The sequence below is a fragment of the Macrobrachium nipponense genome, chromosome 7 (assembly GCF_015104395.2).
Source record: "Macrobrachium nipponense isolate FS-2020 chromosome 7, ASM1510439v2, whole genome shotgun sequence".
Lineage (NCBI taxonomy): Eukaryota > Metazoa > Arthropoda > Malacostraca > Decapoda > Palaemonidae > Macrobrachium > Macrobrachium nipponense.
Genome location: NC_061109.1, coordinates 2,725,700 through 2,749,035, shown reverse-complemented (window position 1 = coordinate 2,749,035; position 23,336 = coordinate 2,725,700). Strand labels below are relative to the sequence as shown.

The 23,336-nt window shown below is 38.4% G+C and overlaps 1 protein-coding gene across 7 annotated transcripts in view; it reads right to left on the bottom strand.

The window, feature by feature from the left end:
- LOC135217473 (protein sidekick-like) overlaps nucleotides 1-23,336 on the bottom strand; it is a 258,080-nt gene that overhangs the window by 47,075 nt on the left and 187,669 nt on the right. For all 7 annotated transcript variants that reach the window (XM_064253381.1, XM_064253382.1, XM_064253385.1 and 4 more), the window contains 6 exons: nucleotides 14,041-14,266; nucleotides 13,523-13,717; nucleotides 13,268-13,432; nucleotides 10,520-10,889; nucleotides 9,845-9,963; nucleotides 8,976-9,135 (listed from right to left, as the gene is read on the bottom strand). In XM_064253381.1, the coding sequence (XP_064109451.1) occupies nucleotides 8,976-9,135; nucleotides 9,845-9,963; nucleotides 10,520-10,889; nucleotides 13,268-13,432; nucleotides 13,523-13,717; nucleotides 14,041-14,266 (1,235 nt within the window). The remainder of the gene's footprint in view (nucleotides 1-8,975; nucleotides 9,136-9,844; nucleotides 9,964-10,519; nucleotides 10,890-13,267; nucleotides 13,433-13,522; nucleotides 13,718-14,040; nucleotides 14,267-23,336) is intronic.

The window sequence follows — 23,336 nt, the reverse complement described above, 5'->3', positions numbered from 1 at the left end:
GGGGCTTTTAGCTCCTTGGTGGGCATGACTGTTCAAAGCTCCTCATCAGCATGGCCAACTCCCATGAAGACGAAATATCCACTCCTTTCATTCGTAAGACTGAGGCTAGAGCCGCCCTGTACCCCTTCACTGCAGATACAGACATATGCTTTTCTGTTCTGAGATATATCAGAAAGTCTGCTAACTGCTGAATAGTGTTACCGAGTGGAGACAAGTTCCCTCTATGACACCAATCACAGTATGCTGACCACTTTCCTTGGTATACTGTCGCAGATGATTTTCTGATATTTCCTGCCATCTGAGTTGCTGCTTTCTGCGAAAACCCTCTCGCTCGGAGGAGATACTTGACAGTCTCCACCCGTGAAGCGATAGGGACTTCACCGACTGGTGGTCCCTCTCCATGTGCGGCTGACACAGTAGGTTGCTCCATGGGGGTAACTCTTTCAGCACATCTACTAGGAGTTCCAGTAGGTCTGGAAACCACTCTGCTTTCAGCCATAACGGGGCTACCAGGGTCATCTTGAGGTTCTGAGACTGCATTACCCTGTTCAGAACCTGACGGATTAGACAAAATGGAGGAAATGCGTACACGTCCAGATTGTCCCAGGGGTGTTGTAGCGCATCTTCTGCTACTGCCTCTGCGTCTGGGACTACTGAACAATACACTTCCAACTTTTTGTTGTACCTGGTTGCGAATAGGTCTATGATCGGTCCTTCCCACAACATGAGCATCCTGTCCACTACCTGTTGGTGCAGGGACCACTCCGTTCCCAGAATCTGATCCCTGCGGCTCAACTTGTCGGCCACTATGTTTCTTTTTCCCGGAATATACCTGGCCCTGATGTCTACCAGGTTCTCTACAGCCCACTGATGAAGTTGAACTGTCATCACATGTAACTGCCCAGAAACTAGGCCTCCTTGCTTGTTTATATAAGCTACTACTGTGGTGTTGTCTGACATCAATACCACTGAGTGTCCCTTTACTCTCTCCCTGAATTCCTGTAGAGCTAGAAACGCTGCTTTTAACTCCAGCACGTTTATATGGAGTTCTCTGTCCTTGCAACTCCATTTTGCTGACACCATTAACTCCTCCATATGGGCTCCCCAGCCTTCTAGTGACGCATCCGAAAACAGCAAGAGGTCTGGAGAGGATTGTTGAAGGGGGACACCCACTGTCAGATTGTCGTCGTTCACCCACCACAGCAAGTCTTTCCTCACTTCTGCCAACAAGGGAATTTGCTCGTACGGGTGATCTACTATTGGTGACCAAAACTCCTTCCTCCTCCATTGTAGGGACCGAAGGTGTAGCCTTCCTTGTGGTACTAGCTTCTCCAGGGAGGTTAGGATTCCCAGCACCACCTGCCACTGTCTTGCTGGCTGTGTCTGTTTTCCCAGAAAGGCATTCACCACTTGTTTGCCTTTCTCTATTCTTTGGTCTGTCGGGAATACTTTGGCTTCTGTTGTGTCTATAACCATTCCCAAATACTCCAAACGTTGACTTGGATCCAACTGCGACTTCTCCTGATTTACCACAATACCTAGGCTGTGACAAAGCTGCAGGAGGGTCGCCCTGTCCCTGAGTAATTTCTCCCTGGACTTTGCTATCACCAGCCAATCGTCCAGATATCTTATTAGCCTGATCCCCTGAGCATGCGCCCACGTCGACACGAGAGTGAACACTCTTGTAAAAACTTGAGGAGACGTTGTCAATCCGAAGCACAGGACCTTGAATTCGAAAGCTTTCCCTGCAAGACTGAAGCGGAGAAATTTCCTTGAAGACTGATGGACTGGTATCTGAAAGTATGCGTCCTTTAGATCGACTGTCAGCATAAAGTCTCCGATCCTGATTGCTTGTAGAACCGTTTTTGGAGTTTCCATCTTTAAACTGGTTTTCCTTATAAACAGATTCAGCGTTGACAGGTCTATTACTGTCCTCCACTCCCCGTTGGCTTTGGGTACCAGGAAAATCCTGCTGTAGAAGCCTTTTGACAGACTGCATACTTGTTGCACAGCTCCTTTTTCCATCATCTTCTTCACTTCGTCCTGAAGAATAATGGCCTTCTGCGATTTGTGGGCATAAGCGACGTGGGGTAATGGCTGATCTGTCAGGGGCGGGGTTACCTCGAACGGGATCAAATACCCGATCCTGAGAACATCCACCACCCACTGCTCTGCCCCTAGTTCCTGCCACACCTTCCAAATTTTTGCCAGGCAACCCCCCACTGGTGTGGCCGAGTGATGAGAGGCGCCCATCCTATCTTCTTGAGCCTCTCCCTCTTCCCCTACCGCCCATTCCTCTGTTGTTTCTATTGTGAAAGGGCCGATGAGTTAGCCTCTTTGGGGAAGAGGGTCTTGTGACTCTATTAGGGATGTTATGTCTCACTGTCTTCTTTCGAGACATTTGCTGCTGTCTTCCCTCCAAAGGAGTAGCTTGACTGTTAGACGTTTTCCTAACTGCCTGTTGCACCAACCTATCGTTAGTGTCCATCCTTCTTCTATCTATCGCCTCTTCCAGTATGACCTCTGGCAACAGCAGTTGCGACTCCAAGATATCCCCATTCCTCATTGCTAACAGGGAATCCAAATCCACATTGCAGCTTAGTCTAGCTAACGCTGCATCTCTCCTCATTAGCAGGATATTTGCCCAAACATTGGCACTTACGTTTGTCAGGTACGCAATCGCCTTGGAACCTGACTGTAGTAATCTAATGAACAATGATTCATCCACTACTTTTCTTGTTACTTCCGAGGATGCAATCTTCGCCACTGCTGTTGACCAAAGGTCTAACCAAGAAGCAGCCTGAAAGACAGAAGAAGCTGTTGCTTCTAACGTAGCAGCCTCTTGGTAAGTCATCGAAGGGCACTCCATTTTAACCTGATCCAAGGTTAATCCAGGCCTTAATCTTACAACATTAGGGTTCACTTGTCTAGACAGCAAAGGGACCTTCGGTGTCGTATAATATTTCCTTTGCTTTATCATTGGAGGGGGAATAAATTTAAATGATCTATTAGATCTTAAGGAATTATCCCTTCCTGCAATCTTTGCGTTTACATGTTGCAAGACCGACTCCGCATGACTCGAACAAGGCAATTCATACGACACCTTGGTATCCCTTTTTAATCGAAATGCCATGTCAATTCCAGGCGGAAGCATACTGGCCGGTGTTTCTGTCTTCTCCGAAAGGTTATTGAATTGACGAATCAAATCAATCACCTCTGCATACGAGGCCAGAAACTCTTGGTTTTCTCCTTCCTCCGGCTCTAATGTACCATTCTCCGTCACAAGGGATGTTGTCTCGCCCCTATCTTCTGACAGACGGCCCGGAATTCCACGGCCGCCTGCCCCTACGGCCGCGGTCTCTTTGATCTTTGCTGGCCGCTGTTGGCTCGATCCCGGATAGTCAGCAGGGGAACGAGAACGCCTCACTCTTTCTCTGCTCACGGATCTAGAGCGAGAATCTCGTCTAGATCTCCAAGATGAAGGCTCCCTTAAGACAGATATAACTTCGTCTCTATTAGTATTGGTATCGTTTATGAGCGTCGGAGAACTCGGCCTCGACCTTTCATCCAGACGGACACTGCCTTCCACGAACGTATCCGCCGAGGTTGCCAACTCCCTATTTTTCGTACTTTTAATAGGAGACTTATCGTCCTTCGTACGTATTTTGAACGGCCTTACGGGCAAAACTGGGACCTGCATTCTATCCTCTGCTGCACCTTTCGCCGCCAACGTCGATTTTACCAGCGGTATCGTAGTTTTTGCGATCCGAACTGGCAACTCCGCATCGGCCGCTAGTCCGTCGGCCGTCGCCTCTCTCGCTTGTTCAGATTCTTGCGAACAGCTTCTTCTGCTAACCTTGTGCTTAATAGCCACTGACTTCCCGACCTTCCTGCTGACTTGGATATGACAGTCTTGGTCTGAAGATGAGGAAGAATTGATTCTTCTCCTCTTAGCCCGAGGATCCGTCAGGAACTCCCGAATCCTCCTCCAACGCTTGACAGGTGCTCGCCGTGACGTTATCGGACTTATCGATGAAGAAGACGAAGAAGGCGAATCACACTTTTTCTTTTTGTCTCCCTTATTCATTCTCTTCTCTATATCCTGTAATTTCTGCATTACAGTTTGCATTGACGGGTCAGAAGGCATATTAGCGTCTGGGTGCAGCGAAATAGGCCGAGAAGCAGTCTGTGACGTCATCACGCCTGCCATATCGGTGTGTGACGTATGTTGTGACGTCATCCCTCTCGTAGGGAGAGACTAAGAGGTTTCTGCTGGCAACCGCACGTTTGCTGCCAAACTACCTCCCACGTTCTGCATCGCTGTAAACACAGAGTTTGATGGCGTAGCCACGGCATTAATGCCCATAAATTGCAAGCCCGGGGGACAAGGAACATTCAGCGCTGCCGGACCCTGCTGGAACTGTGACGCCATATAATGCGTAAGCAGACCATCCAAGGTTGGTACGCCTGGTAGGCCTAGCGCTGACCACGTACCATCCAACCTATGCGCTTGGGGAGCAGGAGCCTGGAGCAAAGATGGCGGATCTCCCCCTCTACTTGCTGGGAACAAAGGAGTGCATATTATTCATAAAATTACCCAAGGCCCCTCCTGACGTTTCCGATACTGAACCGCTAGGAGAAACCGAAGGGGTATGAGACAAATCAAAAGCAGGTGGAGAAACATATGGAGCAGCCTGGTTTATTGCCGATACAAAAGAAGCCGGTAAGGTTTGGTCATCCAAAGATGGTGTCACCACCTTCCTTTTGTATTGGCTTTTCTCATAGAACTTTTTCCACTGTTCCACCGACCAACCGCGACAAACAGAACATGGATTAGTAATCGTACATACGTTTTCCCTGCACCTACTACACGTTGGATGAGGATCCCTCAACACCGAAGTTAGGAATCTAGAACATGGAAAGTCACTGACTCCTGGGCATTTCCTTTGTCTCCTCTTCGAAACGGCAGACGATCCCGATGTTGAGGCAAAATTCTCCATCATACCACTTATACACTCTTCACTCACACTGAGCACACTCGGAGAAAGAAAAGGAAATAAGAAATGAAAAATGAAATGGATAAAAAACGGGCAAACTGAAAAACCGGCTTTAAATCAGATAGACAGTAACACGTCTTATCTTAAAGGCAGTAGGAAAATAACTGGTGGGTCACAGGTAGCCGTGGGCATTCTGGGTATACATGCCCCGTGACCTGGTATAGATGCCAATAGTCCCTGGATCTCACAAGTGTAATTTTAATTCTACCGGTTTCCAGCTTGGCGCTAGTAAATCCTAATGTTAAGACCGAAGGTTTGTTCCGTATAGGAACAAATGCACTTTTTGTGATAAAACTATTAAAAAACCAAGTATAAAAAACTTTAGTGAGTTTTTCTTGAGTTTTAACTAACAAAATAGGCTGTTTTCAGCATTTTTATAGGGGTTCCAAACATTCGCGGGTACTAACTATTCACGGGGGGTGTGTGTGTGTGTGTGTGTGTGTATGTGTCTGGTACGCATCCCCCGCGAATACGGGGGGACCACTGTACAGATATCCCCGGTTATCAGCAAACTCGGTTATCGGCGATCCGTTTTTATGGTGCTCATCCAGTGCCATAAAATCAGCGATTTATGGCACCATAACAGGCCAAGTTCCGGTACCTTATGGTGCCATAACATACCTAACAGAGGTGCCATAATGGTGCTTATGGCACCAATAACCAGTTATCGACCATAAGCACCATTATGGCGCCATAAATCACTGAGCTTTGGTTAATGGCGGTTTTCGCTTATCAGCACCCCCTCGGGAACGGAACCCCTGCCGATAACCGGAAACTGCCTACTGTAAATGAGTGCCAGCTAACAACAATTACAGTGGTCCTCCCGTATTCGCGGGGATGCTAGAACCCGCGAATGTTTGGAACCCCTATAAAAACGCTAAAAACAGCCTATTTTGTTAGTTAAAACTCAAGATAAACCACTCAAAATCTTTATACTTAGGTTTTTTAATAGTTTTATCACAAAAAGTGCATTTTATGTTGAAATTGATAAAAATAGCAGGAATTTGTGGATATTTCTCATAGAAAAATACCATGAATGCGCAAATTTTCCACAAATAATGCGGGGAAACGTTCCCGAGATAAGTCCGCGAATGTGTGAGTCCGCGAATCAGGAGAACGCAAATACGGGGGGTCCACTATACTACCTTACAAAGCTAGAGGTATGGTGGGGAAAACAGACAAAAATTCAGTAAAGACAAGCAAAACATGGACTTCAATTAGAGTGAGAGCATATGAACAGGTAAATTAACATACACTCACACAATTGTTGCTGTGCAAGCAGTGTACAGTAACTGACACACAGTGTAACTATTTGCTTCACTTGCACATTCATATAAACCAGTACCATTACCAACTGTTTTAATTTGACCAATGAATTCAGTTTTGTCCAATTGCGTGAAAATTACAGCAACGTTCTCTCACTACAGCACTCAAGGTTCTTTCAAAATAAATAAATTACAAGGTAATTTTACCTGAATGGATGAGTGCTCAAAATCTCTGCTTGAAAAACATGATCAAGGAAAACTGAATAGTACATATAATTAATCAAATACACATATGCACTGTAAAAACATTTTTCAAATGTTAGTAAAATTAGTTCAATGTAAGGATGTATGTGTGTCTAAGAATAACACTGAGCCCTTGACATTTAACTAATGATGAAACTCTTCTCACAGCCAAAGACCAAAGCTTAACCAGTACAGACAGCCCCCAGTTAACAGCGTTGGGTGTGTGTGTGTGTGTGTGTGTGTGTTCCTGACTGAGCACCACTAACCTAAAATCACTGATAACCAAAATTCACAAATAATTACATGGTAATAAATAGCACTTATAACGTCATAAGCACCAATAAACTGTTTATCGGTGACGTTAACCACTTAGCGGCACCAATAAACTGCTTACCAACGCCATTAAACCTCTTACTGATGCTGACAAACCTGTTACCGACACCGAAAATCTGGTTAATGACATTGTTAGCCAAGCGGCGTAAAACCGGAACACTGTTAACCTACAAAGCTGATTAGTGGGGGCTGCCTGTACTCCATTCACTGAGTGTGACTAACTTCATATGTAAGAATTATGCATTCAAATGAATGCTTTCCTGGTTAATTTTCCATCTCTACAGCATTCTATTACACAACGAATCACTCTTCCAGCTTTATATTTCCAGATCAGATTTCAGCGGTTGTGCATTTTATAAACAATACTAATGCCTAATTTTGCAAACTCAATCCTAATTTGAAAAAAAAAACATATGGTATTTTTCATTAATTTGAACTTAAGTGCAAGAGTGAAAGCATGAAATGGTAAGTGTATCTGTAACAAGTGGATGAAATAAAATCAAAAGAAATTTCAACAAAACATACTAACATGGAAAATAAAATCATGCTCCATAAATACATATCTCTAATTGTACTCATGCTAAACATCCAATGGCCAATATCAACTGAGTTTCTGTCTAGAGTTAACTGTACCTTACTTGTAAGTCAACTCATTAATAAAACATTTTGAATGTTACTTGATGTCTCCCAGAAATGGTCATCTTGTCTTACAAGTGCAAACTAAAGAGTATCCTAATTCAACCTTGCATCGATGATGTCAACATCACTTCCTTTACCCAGTCTGCTTTATTACGGATAAGTTTTTGAAATCCTCATTTGTGTGGTCTAAGTCTCCTTCTATATTTTGCAATGACAACAAACATGGCTGTGACCTCTTCTGTGATACACATAGTTTTATGCTGAGTTTGTGTTTGAAGACTATTCCTGCAGACAGCCATGAGTCACTTCTGTTGACTGCCCAACCAGTTCCTAGGCTCAACTAGCACAAAGAACACGCACCTCCAAATAATAGTGAGATGCGTTTATGAATCATAACTTGACTTTTACACCAAGAATCATGTCCCTCAGCATCCAACTTCTCTTAGATCTATACTCATACCTGTCACCATGCAAACACCAAACACTTCATCAAGTTAAGTACTAAAACCATCCCTTCTGAAATGTGTTTAAATTTCTTGTGTCCTTCCTTGAGATCCGACTGGAATTTATTTTAAGCATTAATGAACAGGTAAAATGTTAAATGGGTGGCCACCAACTGGTTTATTTTAGCTGAAGAAATAGCAACAATTCAGAGGTGAAATGTTAAATGGGTGGCCACCAATTCGTTTACTTTGAAGAAATTATGTTAAAAATATTTCCCAATGATTGCATTAGAATATCTTTAATTTTTCAAACTCACATGGCTATCTTTGTAAGACATAGAAAATTGCAAATATGCAATCCTTTGGAAGAGTTTTATTGTCTCAAGCTGGGAGAAATATTCTCTGAACCCACTGTTTCCTAGGAATGCATATGCAATAAGCATTCTAGTCCCAACATTACTGCAATATATTTCACCGGTAACCCGAATCTCAATATAAATACTAATTCCAAGAAAAAGGATAACAGGATTCTCCAATGCAGTATGAATGTTTAAATGAAACCATTGCTCTTAATTGATTAGTACTGGATATGCAACTCTCTATGGAATCACAAACGACAAATACAACTACGTATCGACATATTCAAACGCAACATTTAATCCTTTTCTCAAAGTTAACAGACACACTAGATGATTCACCTTGCACATTCACAGTGAAGAGACATCAGCCGCCAATGATATAAAGTAAGCAAGAGTGCCAATTGACTTTACTCCTATGTTAACAGATATGAGGGAAGAAAACTAATATAACTGTAATCAAGAAGGAATGCTCCCCATGGCAGCAGGGAATACAAATCTGAGAAAGCAATGGAAATTCTTGATTATATATGAATGAACGATCAGTACCCAGCTACTTCTTGACTTTTGGATGTTCAGTCTGAGTAAGACCAAAGAGGTTTATCTGCAGTAAGGATACAATAACTTACAACAACATACCTGTTTTCATAGCTTCTATATAGTAGCCCAGAATAGCACCCTTTCCAGAATGACTATTGCGCCAGTGCAGCGTTACGCTGGAAACTGTCTTTGTTAAGGTGAGATCTTTTGGCCTTGCGGGGGATCCTGGCTGTGGCCCAGTTGTGACATTTGATCGTACCTGATAAATACAATTCTCCATAAACACTAATTTTATCAATAAAGATGGTTTTACTTGGAAAATGTTATCTCAAAACCTATCATACTTAAAGGACATCTACAAGTAAAATGACATTTAACCTTCATAGTTACACCACAGAATGATAAATCAAAATTTCTATCATATCTTATTCACGTAAATCGCAAATTTAGTAAAATATTTTAATACAATCTATTGAATAGGAATAAAAAATTAAATAAAAATGCACTCATAAATGAGGTACTGTACCTCACTTAGGCTGATTAATGAAATATCTTATTACCGACTGGCATTAAATTATCATAAATATTTTCAAGCTTACCTGGTCTTCATTAGGATTGTTTATACTTACATTGTGATGAACCGTCTAGTTATAAATACAAACCATCTAATTATAAATACATACAGATTGTCATGTTCATTTTCTATTGTACTACTAATATCACATTCATTATGAAAACTGAAATATTTTATTTCACAATGTAACTATGATAAAAAACATTGTGTATTAAGCAATTTATTCAGTAAATTATATAGAGGTAGTACTAATTTTCATAATAATTTACATTAGATTCAGCTCAACAAATATGATTTCTAGCACCAGCTTTCATTGATAATACGACCCTTTCCTATTAATTCACTGCGCATGAACCATCTTAGCTTTATTAGCCTCCTTGTTACAAATGCTTACCTCAGGTCCATAATCGATTGTTTGAGCTCGAACACTAAATTCATATGTTACTTCTTCTTCTAATGACATCACGAGTAAATATGGCGTCACCACTTTTTGCTTTACTTGCTTACTAAAATCTGGGAAAGAGAGCATCAGCAAAATTATTACCATACCAATAATGACCAAGAGTGAATTAAAAAGCATCTACATCATAGGTTGAAGGAAGCATCTCATGTTAATGATCAAATAAAATTTAACTGTTTCCATATCCGCCTCAATATAATTTTTGTTTTAATGGATGTACTTAAATTACCCTATAAATATCTTATTTAGATAGTTAATATATTTCTTTTGCAATAAATTTCACATACTCATATTTATAAGCATTTTAATATCCTAGTTACAAATATCATCCAAAACCACATACATATCTTTAGCAAGCCTAGTTACATAAAACAAAAAATTAATCTGCCTCTGAAGAAAAATTTAATCTATTGCTTTGTGTCTCAGCATGAAAATAAAATTAAAAACTTTTACTAAACAGCAATTTCAGTAATACAGTACATATTATCCAAATCATAAAATACAGTATTCCTATACTGAAAATTAGTAGGTCTAATTCCCACAAAAACATTGCATTTGTATTTGTAGTCAATCTCTAAACACATATAGTAAACCAATTACAACACTTACTTTCATCTGGTCTGGCCGTTTCATAAGTAACAATGTAACCTTGAATATCTCCATTTGGTCTAACAGGGGCATTCCAAACTACTTTCAGACTGTTCATCGTTATGTCTGTAAAACTAAGGTTTGCCACAGGTCCTGGTAGGTCCTGAAGCGTTCTTGTGTATACTGGCACAGATTTTGGTCCATCTCCAGCTGGGTTGAAACACAGCATTGTAATGATGTACCTGGTGTACATATCTAGATAGAGCAGTTCGTAGACTCTGGTAGATGCTCCTACAACTTCAGTATCTTCTGATCCCTCTGGGTCATTCTCACTTCTGTAGAAAATTTTGTAACCAAGAAGTTCCCCATTCATTTCTTCTTCATCCGGTGGCTGTCAAATGGATAAGAAAAGGAAAAGTAAGTCATGAAAATCATAAGGCACACAGCTGTTTAATATAGAAAGCTAAATAATATTCAATGGCTAACTTAAACAGAAAAAAGGAGCAAATTCAAAACTGTGAAAAAGGGAGATACATACTATCCCTAAATCTTAAGTTCTCAAAAATCAAATTGCCCAACATGTTTTAAAAACTATATGGAGTTTGTAAAGGAATAAACAACACACTTTAATAATTCCCTTTTCATAGCTGATATACCCTTTCCTGATGCTATAATCTGAACAACGTCAAAGAAGGCAAAACCCAAACTCCAACTTCAACAGGTGTCATCACTCTTGTTGCTACTTCTCATCCCAGAAAGAATTAAAAAATTTACTTTCATCACCACAGTACTGCCACCAACAAAAATATTCATACATACTTTTGGGACTAAGGGACTGTCAAAAACTGGCTGCAAACATGAAAGTTAAAAGAAGGATGTCTTGAATTCATAGAAAAGTACTTCAACTTATGCTCCTCTAGTATATCTTACACTTCATGCTGTTTCTTGGCATTCTGAATTGGGGCCTTTGTAAAAATAACCCTTCCATAATCATCACTGATGTCTTAGAAGCTATCGAGTCCAGCTTGTTGTAAAGGACCTTTAACATTTGGAGGAGGGGTAAAAAATAGTCTGCTAAGCAATGACCTTTCAGGTCCATGGCAATAACCAGCTCCAGCAAACCCTTCAGCATTGTGTCCTTTTTATTATAACAGCACTTGGCAAGTGAAACTACAATACATCTTGTCTTGACACCACTTTCAACTTCTTGTCCTTTAACTTTTAACAGGGAACTGGTTACACTAAGAACCTAATTTTGTCAACTGGAAATCACAAGAAACTACATACTTTAGCAAATATTCAATTGAGTCTGTCTCTGGAGTTACAAAGAAAAACAGAAGGGTGTGTAAGCTAATGTGTGACATTTTCAGGTCTCTTTGTGTTGTCAAAGTCCAATTATCTGAAGGCAAGTTCACACACATTAAACTGTCTGACATTTTACAGTCTCTATCTTTGCGTCAAGGTGCTATAGGAATTGCATGGTGAGTAAAAACTGTTGTACCCCTAACTGGAATCTTGTTTATGTACCTGGTCATGATTTTTTTTTTCTTTTTTTTTCCCCTTCTTTTCAGGATTGATCCCTGAGAACCAGCCCGAGAAGGGTCTACTTGAGACTCAGAGGTCTGGAAAAACTAACCCCTATTAATAATAATAACCTGGTAATGATAAAAACTGGTCATCCTCTTTGAACAGATTTTTTTATTTTTCTCTCTTATAAAATCTTACTAGGTTTCTGCTGCCGTTCCAGTCTGAAGAAGTGGAAGATTTAATCCATAGGTTTACCAAACAATGCTTCATCCTGTTGGGCTAAATGGGCTTCTATACTGCTGATATCATGAGGTGCATCCAAAGATGGCTCTCCTCGAGAGCCCTCTTAACAAGTGTTTGTCTTTTTAGTCTTGAGAGTCTGGCGAGTTGAGGAATGCCCTTCTGGGGACTCAGATACTCCTCTAACCCAAGGCAAAGAAGAACAAGATCTTTTGGTCCTTCATTGAGTGATCTGATATCTCCAGGCAACAAGAGCAAATGATCCTCACTTAATGAATTGTGATTACAAAATAATGATTATTAGACCTTCAGGGCTAAAACCCATGCTCAGTTTGCCAATATTAAACTGGTTACCTCTGCAGTCTCTGAAGTAAAAAATCACTAAGGTGTTGCTCCTGTCACTCTGAAGCTTTAACCGTGGCCTCTAGAATCTTCATAGTCCTAATTATACCAAAGATCTGGTTTCCAGTGAAGTGACAAACCGCTAGTACACTTGCCATTGCTATCATGGTCCCTGCCATGTCTGCATGGATAGCTATCCCTGATCATGATATAAAAGTTCCAAGGCATATCCTATTACACATCTCCATGTGGTTAATGCCTGACAACAGGTTGCTCTTTGAGCATAATACAGATCATTTTATTGCATACAGCGTTACAAGTATTTCAAAGTTCTGACAAAACTGTAATCTTTATCCTTCAAGTGGCAGAACAAATTTTACATCAATTCCAGTCATGCTTTTAGGCCATAAATATTGTACTGACAGTTCCTAAATTTTCTGCTGATGTTTCTTAAACATAATCATTTTGGCACTTCACTCACTATAAATGTCCTTACAGTTTTCATTACAGATACATCATCTGGATTCATAAAAATGTCATCAAGATGTAACAACTGCTTACTTACTATGAATTATTTTAATGACTATAAAGAAGATATACAAATAAAGAGCTTGTACAATCTGGACAGCAATGTATAATCCCAAAGAAAGCAAAACATACCTCCCACAATATCTTGATTTCTGTGGATGACACAGGTTGTGCCTGGATATTTTTTGGCTGACCAGTAGGAACAGCTTCTCCCACATAAACAGTTGAAGGAGCTGAGGGAGGACTTTCTCCTTGAGCATTGAAGGATACCACCATCACCTCATAGTTGGTATCACGCTGGAACAGACACGAAAAAGCAATAAGAAAAGGCCAAAAATGTACACTAAAATACATTACATATTTTTAAAGAGGACATGAAATGCTTACCTGCAACTCCTTCAGAACAATTTCCTTTGCCAGAATATCTCTTAATTCCTTGTGCTGGACACTAAATGCGGTGGGTATATCCGACATCTGACGGTATTTGACCCTATACCCACCACTCTTGGCATCACCACTCCAAGATTCAGGGAATAGGGGTGTCCATTCTACCCTGACACTATTAGTTGTGATAGGAATAACCTGAAAAAACAAAAATTATCCTCAGGAGTAACATGGCACAACACTTACTAAATAATGTTAAATTACTGTCACTCATTCAATTTGTAAATAATACTACTACAAAGACAGAATTTTGCAAGACCTATGATTAACTTGAGACCAAATCTTTATACAGCCCAAATTGTTCAATTAAAGTGATTCCTTGCAAATGTAATGTCTATCTGAGACTAATAACTATAGTGCTTCTGGAATAGAAAAAAAATATAAAAAAGCAAACATTTACATGAAAATAAACCGAACATATTTTTCAACAAAAATGTCAAAATTAAGACTAAAATATCCACCTTGATGTCAGTTGGAGGTTCAGAAGGTTCAGCTGGCAGCGTACGCACTTCTACGCTGCTCTCGCTCCACCCACTTGCGCCTATGTCATTGGTAGCTTGAAGTCTGAATTTATAGGCAGTAAAAGGCTTCAATGACGAAGCAGTATAACTTGTGGCAGAGTAATCAATTCTTTCTTCAACTGGCTGCCAACCTCCAGATCCCTCCATGTACTGGACTGTATAATATCTGTAACACAAAAACAAATCATTAGAAAGCAATTTATATTTATACAAGCTGGCCATAATTATAATTGAAGAATGGAATAAACTTAAGTAAAAAAAAATTTCAGATTTTTGAAAGAAGTATCTTTATTTTTCAATGGTACCCTAGGGAAAGTAATACTACACTGTATCTGATACTAGCAAAATAATAAAGATTTACTGATAATATGAATGAAAAGATTAATATTAATAATAATAATATAATAATAATAATAATAATAATAATAATAATAATAATAATAATAATAATAATATTATATACTATACATATATATTTTGGAAGAAGACCCTCTTTTAAACAAATGAACAAATGAAATATTATGTGCATAAACTCTTGAGATGTATTCTGAACATAAAGATTCATTAAAAAAGGATAAAAAATCCTTCAAAGGTACCTTCCTCTGATTTATGTATCAGCAAATAATAACAGCAGCAATGGATACTGTAGCAATAACTGGCCCAACTCAAAAACACAATAATATCACGTTTTTAAAATGCAAAAATTTCAACATATATTAAACTTCCAAAAATAGGAACACCCTAATGAAAAGTTTGAAAGATCTTCAGGCTCAACAGCATACTATTATATATTGCTACTTTCAAAATGCATGTTTTCCCCTCTTTGAAATGTCTTGTAGATTGTGTAACATTTTTTCAGATTCCTAGATAGCTTAGAATAGGATGTTTTAAAATGTGTGTTCAGATTTCGCATTAACGTCATGTAAAAAATATATATCTAACGTAAAGAGAGAGATCCTTGTCTTTTCAAAGCTGCAAATGTTTAACTTTTATGTCAGCACTTTGAAATTAGAGTCTGCGAGATCCGTTTGCGTCCCTGCTCTGTCAGCGCGTTTGATAATGAGCTCGACTCTTTTTACGTGGTCATCAAAAACATGTCAATCTTAATTATCGTTTACCCTCCGTTTCAATCGGGTACGTATCTGTTGAGCAGTCTTGTCTTGTACGCGTATATCTTTGTCAAGTCCCACGTGGATGTTGCACATTGTGGGTGTAAGATTGCGTCAGATTTCAGAACTTTCGAGAAGCTTTCGTGCCTAGAACGTTTTGAGACATCTGCTCTGTCATTTCCATAAAGGAAGAGATTTTCATTCGATCTCAAGACCTCGAGGCAGTTAGATCTCCCTCTCTCTCTCTCGCTCTCTCTCTCTCTCACTCGACATCGAGATTAAATTAACGTAACGTAAATTTGGTCACTCATATTGTGAGAATTGTATATTTGATATTTCTTAGAATTTATTTAGTTTATTTAATTTCTTTTGTGGAATCTGAACAAACATTTCGTAACGGCGCCTTGTTTTTTTGTGAAAGTGTAATTTACAAGAGAAGAAAAGAAGTTGGTATACCAAAAAAGGTAAAGTGTGTTATATTTTTATTAGTTGCAACTAATAATTGTTAGGAACAGTGAATAACTAATAATGGATAGGGAGTGTGATTAACTAATAATTGATAGGAACTGTTGTCTGTTACGAAGGTTTGGTAAAAACTGTTGGTTAGTGTTTTTGAATGAAAAAGATTTACACTTTTACACATTGCTGATATTTTTTGTGTTTGTGTCTGTTCCATTGTTTGTGCATTTATTCATTTTCTTATTGAAGTGTGTCTTTTTGTTTTATATTTTCATTTGCATTCACCATTTAATTGACTTAGTTATTTTCATTGCTTTATCATTGCACATTTAATTAAATTTAACACTTGTGAATTTATTGGCATTTACTTAGAATTCTTTTCAAGTTTTATTGTTGTTTAGCACTTGTGAATTAATTTCAAATTTTCAGTTATTGCCTAACACTTTTGAATTTTGATTGAATTACTTTTCTTGAATTTTATGATAATTAATTTTAATTTTTGATTTAATTTTACTTAATTTGATTCAAGAATTAATTAAACTTTACTTTGTTTTCAAGTAACAGTAATTTTCCCTGATATTGTGAATTTCACTTATAAATTTTGAATTTAATAATAAATTTTTGTATTTAAAATTTTTATAAGTATTTTCTTTATCTTACACCAGTATAAATATATATAATTATGATTATATTCATGTTAGGTAGAAACATAGAGTGGTAATTGATTTGCTTTCCTTCAATTTAATTGAAGTGACTTAGAACCAGGGAAGTACTTAGACTTCTGAAATCAGGGAAGTACTTAGAGTTTTGAAAGTTGTTGATGGAGTGATGCCCTTTGATTAATTTAATTTACTTACAAGATTACCTCACACCTGTTTTGATGAACTTAGTCTGATTTTCTGCAATACTGGTAAGTGTTAAGGGATCACTGTTGCCTTTAGTGTATTCAGTCGTTTAAGTGTGTTATGAGGGTTCAGGTGTCTGGCTTTTGGTGAGGTAATATTTGATGCATGGTAACCAGATACTTGGCACTTCGTAACATTGTTTAATGGTGCCCAGAGACCCGGGAAAGCAGATTTCATTATCACTCTAGAATATACTGGTGGTGTTAGGAATATATTTTGTTAGGAGAGTGACCATATAGTTTTGTTTTGCATTTATGGTATTGAATTGTAAATTGATAACTTAGAGGAAATGGCTCAGTTCAATGTTCAGGAATTTTTAGCAGCTCCTTCCGTCCAAGTTTTGTCTGAAACCACTCTGTCTAGAGCACAGTGGAGCGCTTTAGCAGAGGCATGTGGTGGTTATGTGTCTACTAGTATGGTAAAGGCACAAATAAGATGTATTGCTATGGAATCATTGATAAACTCTGGTAGAATAACTGATGAAGATGAGTTAGAATTGGCTCAAGAGTTGTTGAATGTAGCACGTGCTGATCTCATAAATAAGCAAGCAGAAAAGAAAGAGAAAAGTGATGCAGAGTTAGAGCTTAGACGCATTGAAGCAGAAGAGAATTTGATTAAGCTAAAATGCTTGCTGAAAGAGAGAGAATGCAAGCTGAAAGAGAGAGAATGCAAGCTGAAAGAGAAAGAATAGACAGGGAAAAACAAGAAAGAAGAGAAAGAGAAGAAGAAAAAGGCAGCGAAGAGAGAGAGAAGAAAAAAAGCAGCAGAAGAGGAAAGAGAAAGAATAAAAGAGGAAAGAGAAATCGCAAGACATGAAAGGGAAATGGAATTAATAAGAGCTAGATCCACATTACCTGTAACACCGTCTAACCCTAACCAAGGTAATCAAGACCCTGTATTTGATGTAGTGAGAGTACAGAAGTTAATCCCTAAGTTTACTGAAGAAGCTCCAGATGAGTTTTTTGATCACTTTGAGAAAGTGGCTTCAGGTATGGGATGGCCAGAGGATAAATGGTCAGTTTTGCTACAAAGTGACTTGATTGGTAAAGGTAAGGGAGAAGTGCTTATCTAGCCTTAACAGCTGATCAGTGTAAAGACTACAAAGTACTTAAACACAGTGTGCTACAAGTTTACCAGATGACCCCAGAGTACTACAATGAGAGATTCAGAAATTTAAGAAAAGATGAGAAGGGAACCTTCTAGATTATGCTTACAAAGTGAGAAGGTGTTTCAAACGTTGGGTAGAAGCTGCTAAAGTTAAAACTTTTGATGAGTTAGAAGAGTTACTTGTTCTTGAACAGTATCTTAAGGGAATTCCTGAACATATAAGAGCTTATTTAAGAGAGAGAGAAGTGAAGAAACTTGACAAAGCCGCTACACTTAGTGAAGATTACAATATAATCAGTAGCAAACGTAATTACAATGTCAAGTACCAGAGTCAACAACGCCCAGGTTTTAAGTCTTATCCAAATAACAGGAACAAATTTAATGGAAACCTTCAAGTGATACTACTAAGAGTACACAAGGAAATACAGCTCAGCAAATTAATGTGAAATCCTCATCCAGTTTTTCAAGACAGTTACAGAAACCTAATGTTGTCTGTTTCAAGTGTGGAAGAGTAGGACACTACAGTCAAGAGTGTTACCGGAATCAACAGCAGTCAAAACCAGTTAGTCAAGTTGTGAAACAAACTACGAAGAGCAGTGTGGGAAAGAATCAGACTCCAGAGAAGAATGAAACTAAACAAGCTGAATGTTTAGCAACCAGTGGAAATGTTACCTCAAGCAGTGAGTGGTTAAGCAGTGTGGAGGCTTTTAAGCCATATATCTATGAGGGTATGCTGTCAACTCAAGAAGGAAGTATGCAGGTACCAGTCAAGATATTACGTGATACAGGGAGTAACCATAGTGTGGTAGTACGTGGTTCTCACCCTCAGTTGGAGAAGAGTCTCACAGGAGATTCAGTTATTTTGAAGGGTATAGGAGGAGAGGAAGTAACTCCTATATGCCGCTTACACCTGTCATGTGAATTGGTGACAGGGAATGTTGATTTTGCTGTAAAGGACTCACTAGCTGTGGAAGGTATACATGTTCTGTTGGGGAATGAAGTTGGTGGTGTGCCATTTATTCCTTGTCCTGTAGTGACAGACAAACCATTGAGGATTAGTCCTACAGAAGAGTTGGAGAAGAATAACCCCACCTGTTTCCTAGTTGTGTAACTACCAGAAGTATGAAGAGGACTACGACTGTAAGTGAAGAAACTGAGGATTTACACACCCAAGAAGGATCAAGTGAAGGATCTTTGTGCTTAGAAGAATTATTCCAGGGAAGTGAAGTTTCCCATAGTGCTGACCAAGAAGAGATTTCCCAAGAAGATGAAGAAGACGACAACGAAGAAGAAGAACCTGATGTTCCTGAAGAGACTCCGAGTAGTCAAAGTGTTGCTGAAGACAGTAGTGAAACTACAGTAGCTGAGTTAGCAGATATTGAGAATTCAACCTTTGAAGTTGGTCAAGTGACAAGAGAGAAGCTGATGGACTTGCAGAAGAAGGATGCATCGTTAACTGATTTGTTCTTCAGAGTTGTTGATCGAGAAGAGATGCAACAAACTCCTACCTGTTACTATCTGAAGGAAGGTTTGCTGATGAGGAAGTATAGACCTACAGATATACCAGGAGATGCTGAATGGGGCGAATATCATCAAATTTTGATTCCATATCCATTGAGAAAGCAAGTGATTGCAGTAGCTCATGAGTCTGGACATATGGGAATCAGGAAGACTGTGGAGAAGATCATGAAATATTTTTTCTGGCCTGGACTTCACAGAGATGTTAGCAGTTCTGTCGTGAGTGTCATACCTGCCAGATAGCTGGAAAACCGAATGAAACCATCAAGAAAGCCCCCCTACAACCTATAGAAGTTAGAGGAGAACCCTTTAGCAAAGTGATTATAGATATGGTTGGACCATTGCCGAAGACAAAGAAAGGAAATGAGTATTTGTTGACATTAATGTGTCCTGTGACAAGGTATCCAGAAGCAATCCCTGTTAGAAACATATCTGCCAAGATAGTTGCTGAAAAACTTGTTGAGTTTTTCTCAAAGTTTGGAATACCAGAAATTGTACAAAGTGATAGAGGAACGAACTTTACTTCCAAGTTGTTCCAGGATGTGATGAATTTGTTAGGAGTGAAACAACAGTTATCCACTGCCTATCATCCAGAAACTCAAGGTGCCTTGGAAAGGTTCCACCAGACATTGAAAAGTATGCTGACAAAGTATTGTTCTGAGTCAGGAAGAGAATGGGATGTTGGTTTGTTTACCATTAATGTTGTTTGAAGTTAGGAATGCTTATCAAGAAAGTATGGGATGTTCACCTAATGAGATGATTTTGGAAGAGAAGTGAGAGGACCGTTGAGATTCTTGCAGAAAATTGGGAAGAAAATCAAGAGGAAAGCCAAGCAGAGTATGTAAAGAACTTAAGGAAGAGGTTGAAAGAGATTAGAAAATTCTCTTTAGAAAACTTGAAAATGAGTCAAGAGAAAATGAAAAGGAGATTTGATGCTAAGACTAAGCTAAGAAGTTTTAGTGTTGGTCAACAAGTGTTAGTGTTCTTACCTGTCAAGAGATTTCCCCTCACTAATAAATTTCAAGGTCCTTACAAGATAATTCAGAAGTTAAGTGATAGAACTTATGTGATTGAAACACCAGAAAGAAGAAGAAGACAAAGGAAGATACATGTGAACCTCTTGAAACCTTATTTCTCAGAAACTAAAACTGAAACTGTGTCAGTAACCCAGACAACTTTATCTACAGAAGACGATGATGGCTACGAATTGGGAGCTGCAAGCAAGATGAATAATTCTTCAATTTTGGAAAATTTGGAGGATAAACTGAAACATCTGAGTGTTGAACAAGGTGAAGACTTAAGTGACGTAATTAGAAGTTTTCCAGAAATTTTTTCAGATGTGCCTAGACGTACTGATCTGACCAAGCATGAAATCAAGATTCAAGAAGATGGAAAACCTTTCAAGCAAAGAGCCTATCGCTTATCACCGTATCATCGAGATGTTTTGAAGAAAGAAGTTGAGTATTTGCTGCAACATGGATTAGCAGAAACCCAGTTCAAGTCACTTCAGTTCTCCATTGTGTTAGTGAAGAAACCAGATGGTCATTTAGGATGTGTACTGATTATAGAAGCTGAATTCCATCAGTGTGGCTGATAATTATCCTTTGCCTCTTATAGATCAGTTACTTGATAATATTGGGCAAGCCAAGTTTGTTTCCAAGATAGACTTGTTGAAAGGATATTATCAAATTCCCTTAGATGAGAATGCGAAGCTGCTATCAGCTTTTATTACTCCTTTTGGACTATATCAGTATACTGTTCTGCCGTTTGGTCTGATGAATGCACCCGCAACATTTCAACGAGTGATGGATCAACTGTTAGGATCAATAGAAGGAGTAGGTGTATACCTAGATGACATCGTGATTTACTCTACAACGTGGGAAGAACATCTGAAGATTCTGAAGAAAGTTTTCAAGAAACTACAAGAAGCAGGATTAACAGTCAACTTAGAGAAGAGTGAGTTTGGAAAGGCAACTGTACAGTATCTTGGGTTTGAAGTTGGGAAAGGCCTTCTTGCTCCAGTAAATGCTAATGTAGAAGGTATCCGTAAGGCTACCCCACCTACTACCAGGAAACAGCTACAGAGATTTTTGGGGATGGCTGGTTTCTATCGTCGTTTTTGCCCAAATTTCTCAGCCGTAGTAGCTCCCCTGACAGACTTAACTAGTCCCAAAGCTAAGTTTATTTGGACTCCAGAGTGTCAAGAATCCTTTGAGAAGGTAAAAGCCATTTTAACTTCAAGACCAGTACTTCAAGCTCCAGACTTCGACAAGAAATTTGTGATACAAGTTGATGCGTCAGACTGTGGTGTTGGAGCTGTTCTACTTCAAGAAGATGAAAATAATATCTACCATCCTGTATGCTTCATGTCTACAAAATTGAAAAAACATCAGAAAGTATATTAGACAATCGAGAAGGAAACTTTAGCCTTAATCACCGCATTGAAAAAATTTGAAGTGTATGTGAATAGACCTAGGAATGAAGAAATATTAGTGTTTTCAGATCACAATCCACTGTCATTTATCCAGAAAATGAAAAATCACAATCAAAGACTGACCAGGTGGTCTTTGTGCCTGCAACAGTATAACTTAAGAGTGCAGCACATTAGTGGCAAAAACAATGTAGTTGCTGATTATTTATCTCGTTGCGAATCGTTGGATTCAACACCGTGATAAAAAATCTTCTGGGGGGAGGTATATTATATATTGCTACTTTCAAAATGCATGTTTTCCCCTCTTTGAAATGTCTTGTAGATTGTGTAACATTTTTTTCAGATTCCTAGATAGCTTAGAATAGGATGTTTTAAAATGTGTGTTCAGATTTCGCATTAACGTCATGTAAAAAACTATATATCTAACGCAAAGAGAGAGATCCTTGTCTTTTCAAAGCTGCAAATGTTTAACTTTTATGTCAGCACTTTGAAATTAGAGTCTGCGAGATCCGTTTGCGTCCCTGCTCTGTCAGCGCGTTTGATAATGAGCTCGACTCTTTTTACGTGGTCATCAAAAACATGTCAATCTTAATTATCGTTTACCCTCCGTTTCAATCGGGTACGTATCTGTTGAGCAGTCTTGTCTTGTACGCGTATATCTTTGTCAAGTCCCACGTGGATGTTGCACATTGTGGGTGTAAGATTGCGTCAGATTTCAGAACTTTCGAGAAGCTTTCGTGCCTAGAACGTTTTGAGACATCTGCTCTGTCATTTCCATAAAGGAAGAGATTTTCATTCGATCTCAAGACCTCGAGGCAGTTAGATCTCCCTCTCTCTCTCTCGCTCTCTCTCTCTCTCACTCGACATCGAGATTAAATTAACGTAACGTAAATTTGGTCACTCATATTGTGAGAATTGTATATTTGATATTTCTTAGAATTTATTTAGTTTATTTAATTTCTTTTGTGGAATCTGAACAAACATTTCGTAACGGCGCCTTGTTTTTTTGTGAAAGTGTAATTTACAAGAGAAGAAAAGAAGTTGGTATACCAAAAAAGGTAAAGTGTGTTATATTTTTATTAGTTGCAACTAATAATTGTTAGGAACAGTGAATACTAATAATGGATAGGGAGTGTATTAACTAATAATTGATAGGAACTGTTGTCTGTTACGAAGGTTTGGTAAAAACTGTTGGTTAGTGTTTTTGAATGAAAAAGATTTACACTTTTACACATTGCTGATATTTTTTGTGTTTGTGTCTGTTCCATTGTTTGTGCATTTATTCATTTTTCTTAATGAATGTGTCTTTTTGTTTTATATTTTCATTTGCATTCACCATTTAATTGACTTAGTTATTTTCATTGCTTTATCATTGCACATTTAATTAAATTTAACACTTGTGAATTTATTGGCATTTACTTAGAATTCTTTTCAAGTTTTATTGTTGTTTAGCACTTGTGAATTAATTTCAAATTTTCAGTTATTGCCTAACACTTTTGAATTTTGATTGAATTACTTTTCTTGAATTTTATGATAAATTAATTTTGATTTAATTTTACTTAATTTGATTCAAGAATTAATTAAACTTTACTTTGTTTTCAAGTAACAGTAATTTTCCCTGATATTGTGAATTTCACTTATAAATTTTGAATTTAATAATAAATTTTTGTATTTAAAATTTTTATAAGTATTTTCTTTATCTTACAC